The sequence below is a fragment of the Carlito syrichta genome, unplaced genomic scaffold (genome assembly GCF_000164805.1).
Source record: "Carlito syrichta isolate Samal-C Ts95f unplaced genomic scaffold, Tarsius_syrichta-2.0.1 Scaffold86259, whole genome shotgun sequence".
NCBI classification, from domain to species: domain Eukaryota; kingdom Metazoa; phylum Chordata; class Mammalia; order Primates; family Tarsiidae; genus Carlito; species Carlito syrichta.
Genome location: NW_007030355.1, coordinates 40,023 through 47,678, shown reverse-complemented (window position 1 = coordinate 47,678; position 7,656 = coordinate 40,023). Strand labels below are relative to the sequence as shown.

Below are 7,656 nucleotides of genomic sequence, written 5' to 3'. Positions count from 1 at the left end.
AAAAAAAAAAAAAAAAAAAAAAGAACAGGAAGCATGCATACAGTAGGTGCTCATAGGATTGCTGAGTCAAGCCCAGGACATTGGGCCACTCTGGCCATAAATTGAGATGGCTAGGCAATTTAGGACTTACTGAAGAGCCTGGGCACAGCCAGAGGGACCTCGGAGGAGGGCAGGGACGTGAGTGGGTGATGCTGTGCTAGTACCTTCTATCAACCCTCCCACTCCAGTGATGGGCTTCTCTCCTACCCACAGGTATATACCCCGGTCTGTGGCACAGCCCTTCCCTCCCCCAGGACAGATAAGGCAGGATGGGGAGGGAGGTCCTGGCCTTGGTCTTGGATATGTCAGAGTCCCTCAGGGCACTGTCGCTGGACCCTGACATGCTGTGGCCTCACCAAACCTGCGCTCCCGGGAGGCTGTGGGAACTCCCTGCCGTAGAGTCTCAGCAAATCTGCACTGTCTTTATTCTGTTTTCTAATTCTTCCTTTTGAGCAGGATGGCAGGGGCTGCGGAAGTCCCACTGACTGTGAGAAGGGATTTCCCTGGGGTGACAAGATTGAGGTGCCATAAGAGTAGCCTCCAGGTTAGACTGCTCTGTCACCCTCACTCGAATCTGGAGAGTGGGCACTGGGGAGCGGGTGTTGGCTCTGTCTCCCTAAGGCAAGCCTTTTAACATTCTGACCCAGCAGGCAACGTGGGGGCCTACAAAACAGGAAGACCTGCTGATTGAGCATCCAGGGTGACACCCAGAGGCGGTGAGGGCAGTGGTTTGTTGACCTGTGTCCTGGAAGGCGCTGATTTGGAGATGTGGTGGTTGAAGCAAAATGCCCGCTCAGTTTTGATTACAAAGCTCTCGTGCGTGCTGCTTCGTGTGACTTTGGTCTCGTGAGACATGTGGATTCTGCTTCTCTGGACACAGTTTCTCTTTCGAATTGTCTGCTGGACAGTGTGGAGCTGCATTTGTGTCCCCCTTGAAAGCTGCTTGTGGACAGGATGTTATGGTGGGGGCTGTTACCCTCCTTACTCTGGCCTCCTTTTACAAACCTCCCGATCTTTCTATTCTGCCTTTAACTGCATCTCATGGACCCTCATAAGGACCTTTTAAGTACTTTCTGGAAAAACGTGAGAAATCACTTCTTCCTGGCTGCCTCTCTGGTCTGGAAGCCGCAGGAGGTGCTGGTGGCAAGGTGCCCGGTGCCCCTTGGGAACAGTGTGGTACCCTGGGACTGGGCAGTGGAGGCGTGACGCTTTCCCCTTTATCTTTCCAGGAACCCGACGCTCCCTCCAAATCCAAATCCAGCAGTTCCTCTTCTTCCTCCACATCTTCCTCCTCTTCCTCAGATGAAGAGGATGACAGCGACCTAGATGCCAAGAGGGGTCCCCGGGGCCGAGAGACCCACCCCGTGCCGCAGAAGAAGGCCCAGATCTTGGTGGCCAAGCCCGAGCTGAAGGATCCCATCCGGAAGAAGCGGGGCCGCAAGCCCCTGCCCCCAGAACAGAAGGCGGCCCGGAGACCTGTGAGCCTGGCCAGGGTGCTGAAGACCGCCCGGAAGGACCTGGGCGCCCCAGCTGGCAAGCTGCCCCCTCCACTCAGTGCCCCTGTAGCAGGCCTGGCAGCCCTGAAGGCCCACACGAAGGAGGCCTGCAGTGGCCCCGGCACCATGGCCACTCCGGAGAACCTGGCCAGCCTGATGAAGGGCATGGCCAGCAGCCCCAGCCGGGGTAGCATCAGCTGGCAGAGCTCCATCGTGCACTACATGAACCGGATGACCCAGAGCCAGACCCAGGCCGCCAGCAGGTTGGCGCTCAAGGCCCAGGCCACCAATAAGTGCGGCCTTGGGCTGGACCTGAAGGTGAGGACGCAGAAAGGGGAGCTGGGGGTGAGCACCCCAGGAAGCAAAGTCCCCAAGGCCCCTGGCAGTGGGGCCGTGGAGCAGAAAGGAGGGAGCACCGGGGGCCCCCTACATGCCCATGGAGGCAGCAGGGTCCCCACCGGGTGCCCTGGCCCCCAGCCAGCATCCACCCAGGAGCTGAGCCTTCAGGTCTTGGACTTACAGAGCATCAAGAATGGCATGCCTGGGGTGGGCATGCTTGCCCGCCATGCCATGGCCACCAAGGGGGTTCCAGCCACTGGGAAGGGTGCTGGGGGTGGCCCCACAGGGGTCAGTGGGGCCGGTGTGCCCACTGACACCAGCAAAAGTGAGAAGCTGGCCTCCAGGGCGGCAGCTCTGCCCCCTCCTGTGAGCAAGAGGGACTGTGCCAAGGGCAATGCTGCCCCCAGCGGGCAGGAGGGCCGCACAGCCCCTGGAGAAGTCCGCAAGGCGACCGTGCTGCCAGAGATGAGCGCAGGCGAGGAGAGCAGCAGCTCCGACTCAGACCCCGACTCGGCCCCACCACCGGGCACCGGGCAGAACCCATCTGTGTCTGTTCAGACCAGCCAGGACTGGAAACCCACCCGCAGCCTCATCGAGCACGTCTTTGTCACTGACGTCACTGCCAACCTCATTACTGTCACAGTGAAGGAGTCGCCCACCAGTGTGGGCTTCTTCAACCTGAGACATTATTGAAGCCTCCACGGTTGCCCTGACCCACAGCCGACTGCTGCCTGGGTCTTGCCTCCCCTTCCCTGCCTCTGGTGTTGCTTGGATAAGTGACCCACTCGGGGGCCTGGGTCATAACGGGAGGTGGGTGGTCTCCTTTATAGGCAGGCAGGGAAGGGCCTTCCCCCACGCCACACCCTGCCCTGGGACTTGGGGCAGGAAGCCAATTGCCTTGCTGGGGCCGGGCTTCACTGTATTCCTACCTCTCTGGGCCTCTGCTCTCCCGTTTCACCTCAGGAAACCTGGGTGCACCTGTAGCTCAAGCTGACTCTTGAGAAGAGCGGGTGTGTGTAGCATGGCCACGTTGGTGCTGTTTGAACTGCCCCCCCTGACTCGCATGACTGAATCGCAGCTTTGCTCCCAGTTTCTGAGGGGCCAGAGGTCAGGAGGGGGCTTCTCCCTTGGGGTGGGGAGAGGACGTGTATTGGTGGTAGGCAAGGCCCAGTGGGACTGCTTCAGGGAGAGGCCCACGTGTGCTCCCTCTGCCTGACAGCCAGAGCCCTGCCCTTCACACGGTGCCTGGGCCAGACAGCCAGGGGCTGGGGTCTTTGTGTAAAGGACACTGTAACTGGGCAAGATCAGGAACCCTAAAGAGGTTGGCTTTGCATATGCCTGACCCTAGTTCAGAGTAATATTTACAGCTCCCAAACGTTGGCTCAGAATGCTAGCATGTGTGCGGAGGGGGCTGTTCCCACCGCTTGCAGGGTTTGGAGCAGAAGCGGCAGCTACCATTGCTGTCCTTCTTGTCTGTGCCCTGAGTCCCCCTCCAAGTGCATTCCCACATGCACCCCTGCCTGGGGCCCACCAGAGTAGGTCCCAGTTCTGAGGACTGAAGTTGCTGGACTCTGGAGAAGCACTATAGGCCCAGAACTCTCTGGTCCCAAGGAAAACACAAAGTGGAGGTGCTCAAGCCAGAGGGTGTTCAGTGAGTAGCACCTTAGTGGGCAAGCCTCTTTCCACTCTGGAATGTATTTTCTGGTAATAAGGGACTGGTTTGGTCCTAATCGTGGCCCACAGAGCCTTGGGGGGGGTGAGGATACAGTCCTTCACTGGCTCCCAGCTGTGGTGCACCCCCCCACAACTTTCCTCTTGCTCTGCCCATGCAGGGTCCTGCCCAAGTGGAAGGGCCATTCCTTGGTGACCACTTTCCCTGACAATCCCCCCCTCGATTTTAGGGGTTTCACGTTCTCCTTCCAAACTAAGAAATGTTCCTGTGCCATGTGGGAAGCAAAATGAAGTCAGCTGCCCACCTGGTAGAGGGACCTGTAGGGCCAGATCTGTCAACCTTACTCCCTGCCTGGAAAAAGATACTCATGATTTTAAGCCCCTGTCTCCCCAGATGACCATGTCTCAGAGGTACCTTGTATGATCTCTGATGTATCAGGATTTCTGTTCTGAGACACTAGCTTCGGGCAGAGGTGGGACAGTGGGCAGGCCTGGAGGTAGCAGCGTCAGGCAATCTGGTCACTGGGCCTTTGTAATGCCAAAAAGGACTCGGGGAGGGTGGGGACAGGGACAGTGACCGTTTCTGCTTTTGTTGCAGTTAGGCAGCAGATGTGGGGCTCTATTCCAGTCGCGGGATTGCAGGGAAGACCTGCCCTTTCACACACCAGTCCAGACTTTGAGAGTGGGCGCTGGTTTCCAAGGTGGAGGCCTGCCAGGCTGTGTGTCCCCAGTACCTCGCCTTCCATGCCAAATGGGAAGAGATGGCTTTTGTGTAGCCAAATTGATCTCAGCAGCGTGCCTTTGGGGAGGGACCCATATCTGTGACTGCATTGAGGGTTGCCTGTCCATCTGCTGCCTCAGGGCTAGCCCACGGTGGCTGTGCTGGCTGCAGCAGGAGTGGTGCCCACCTTGGCAGGCTGGGGCTGAAAGTGGACAGTAAGAATTGCCCCTGTGCTGCTCTGGTAGGATATAGGGAGAGTCCAGCTCGCTGCACAGCCCCAGTGCACTGGGCCACTTCCACCAACCTCCCTGTCCCCAGACAACCTGCCCTCCAACCTCCTGAACCTTAAATCTCCTTTCCAGCCAGGCACTGTGCTGCCTTAGAGGCTCCAAAGCCAGACCAACAACTGCTGTCTCCTCCCAGCCCTTGGGGATGGCCCTGGGGTTCCAGGAGCTGCTGGAGAAATGAGGTGTCTGTGCCAGAGCTAACCAGATACGTCCCTAGCAGCAGGTCTCTCCAAACCCTGATTTGGTGCCTTTTGTTTACCAGCTACTTCAATCCCAAAGTTTCAATCTGCAAACACCTTACTCCCAGCCACTTTGCCTTGCTGTGTCGTGCGTTTCTTGGTGCGTGTGAGCCCCAGTGGGTCTTGTTAGATTGTGAGCACCGCCACTGGGAAACCGCACTAAATGCTCAGAATTGGTCATCTTATGTTTACCAATAAATAAAAGTAGTACTTTTTATATTTTTATTTGCTGCTATTTGTGTGTGTAGCTAAGATGCGATGTTTCTTTATCCCTGGGGGTCACATGTGAACTGTGGCACAGTGTGTATATTCAGTGGCTGTATTAACCTGCCTTGTATTTGTTTGCTTCTGTATCAGACAGGAAGAAGTGGCCTCTCTGTCCTCCTCCTTAGGGGTATTGGCATATTTTTTTATATATATTTTTTTGTACCAAAAAGAGTGTACCTTGTTCTGGTGACACTCAAAATTCTGACCTTACTCGAGGGCTTTGGGCCGAGAGATTTCATTAGCGAAAGACTTTGTGGGAGGAATAGGACTTTGAACCAGTGCCAATCACTGACTGGATTTGTGTTTTTCAATTAAAAAGAAAAAGCCAAATCATTGATGTTTGCCACTTCTAATTGCTTTAAACTGTGGCTGTTGGCGTCCTTGAAAGAACAAAAGTGGATATGTTATTGCCTTGGGAAAAGACGATTTTTATTGAAGCAGGACAGCAGCCCCGCCCCCACACTTAACTAGGACCAACCAGTTCAAGGAAACGCTTCCCCTAAGAAGCCCGGGATGCTTTTAGGAAAGGGATTCAAGTCGAGTGCCTAGATGACCAGATCTTACTCAAGTGCATCTCATTGTTCTGGGGGGTTTCTAGCAATCTGGGAAAACTAACACTAGCATACGTTGCAGATTTTTTAAGACTGACGTTAATTTATTTTGCAGGAAAAGACGTTAGCAAACGATGTCAGAAGATTTTTGTCTTTTTGTTAACTCTTAGTATATCAATAAATTTTTTTTTTAAAAACTTTCTTCCTGGTGTACATCATGAGTGATGCCTGAAAACGCAACAGACAGCACTGTCTTTCTTGAGGCAAAATATTCATCGGCAGGGACTGAAATTACTGTGGCATGGAAAAATGAAAGATTTTGGGAAAGGTTTAGCCACTTTCATGGGGTGCAGAAAAAAGATGTTTTTCTAGGCAACGGGAGGGGTTTCAAGAGTCCCTGCACCAGTGCTTCACAAGTGAGGACAGTTTGGCATCCCTGGGGACATTTGTCAGTGTCTGGTGATCATTGTGCTTGTCAGGCTGTAGGACAGGTGCTACTGAGACCTAGTGGGTAGAGGCCAGAAGTGCTGCTGAACATCCCACAATGCACAAGACTGGCCCCACAACAAAAAATGGTCCTTCCTGGGTTGTCAGCAGTGCTAAGTGTAGGAAACTCAGTGACTTTTTTTTAAGAGACGGTCGCACTGTCTCGCCCAGGCTGGAGTGCAGTGGCACCATCATAGTTCACTGCAGCCTTGACATTTTGGGGTCAAGAGATCCTCTCGCCTCCCAAGTAACTGGAACCACCATGCCCAGCCAACTTTTTTTCTTTTGAGACAGCTTCTTGCTGTATTGCCCTGGCTGTTCTCAAACTCTTGGTCTCAAGTGATCCTCCCATCTTGGCCTCTCAAAGCACTGGGAGAGAAACTCCAATTTAATGGGAAAGTTAGAAAAATAATGCGGAGTAGGAATGTCACTGGTATCTGGTAAGTCGAGGTCAGGGATGCTGTAATATAGAATAAATTCACTTTGAGGCATCTCCCAGAAACATTTAAAGGAAACCAAAATTCTCTCTCCCTCCCACCCCCACAGTATTCAAAGATCCTGTGTTAGAAAGCTACTCAACTCGAATCCACCACATGTGGTAACACTTTAAAAGGACACAGCTATAAAATTTCAGCAGAGTTGCTGGGAAGTGCTTGAGTCAGTGCACTACTGTGACTCCTGGCCCAAGGCTCCTGATAGAGGGTTTCTTATCACATACCTTGTCTGGTCCTCTAAGTGCACGCCTGTCCACATGAATTTATTCATAAATTTCAGCCTCAGGGGAGAATGGCGCTTCCTTTGAAGAGAAGAGGGAAGTTGGGCCACTGGTCGAAAGGTTCCTCGGGGCAAGGCCTGAATGTTTTGGTTCAGGAGGAGGGGTCCCCTACAAGTATAAGTGTAACCCCCAGTTCTACCGGGCTCCAGAAAGGCCTGCGAATTCGAAATTAGATTCATGCAGAGAAGGCTGTGGTGGGTTTTCTTTTGTTGCCTTCCGAAGGCTCGTTTTGTTTTGGAGAAGGTGGGCAGGGGTGACCCCAGCGTCCTGTCCCCTGACTTTTGAGAGCTGCGGAAAGGGTTTGGGGACCACCTGGAAGGAGCGAGCTAGCCGAGCAGGACCGCGCGCTGCTCCCACGGAGAGCCAGGCTTTCCAGAGAGCCCATTTCTACAGGGACTTGGCCAGACGTGTGCTGAGCCCTGGCCCACACCAGCCTTTGTTAGTTTCTGCGCTGCTGATTTGATCGCCTAATCCACCGTCTTCGCAGAAGAATGGGCTGAGCTGCAAGGGGCGCGACCCGCCCGAGGGCCCGGCCTCGCGCCGTTGCGACCCGCCCGAGGACGCCTGGCGCTAAGGGTGCCGCGGGGCTAGGAGGACCGGGAACCGGGCGGCTGGACACCTCCTTCCTCCCTCGTGGCTCGAGGCCCGGGCTACAAGGAGGACGCAGGCGGGGGGCCCGTAGTGCTGGGCGCCCAGCAGTGCCTTTGCGTGGGGGGAGATGAGGCTTTCTCCGCCGCAGTCTAGAGCCAGGAAGGCACCGGCCTCCCGGGGGGAGGGGTGGGCGC

General features: G+C 54.8%; 1 protein-coding gene across 1 annotated transcript in view; it reads left to right on the top strand.

The window, feature by feature from the left end:
• Window positions 1-2,567, top strand: part of CBX2 (chromobox 2) — a gene marked incomplete at its 5' end in the record, with an annotated part of 5,808 nt that extends 3,241 nt beyond the window's left edge. Inside the window, one exon of the mRNA XM_008057077.1 lies at window positions 1,269-2,567. Coding sequence (XP_008055268.1) covers window positions 1,269-2,567 — 1,299 coding nt within the window. The remainder of the gene's footprint in view (window positions 1-1,268) is intronic.
• Window positions 2,568-7,656: the final 5,089 nt, after the last annotated feature.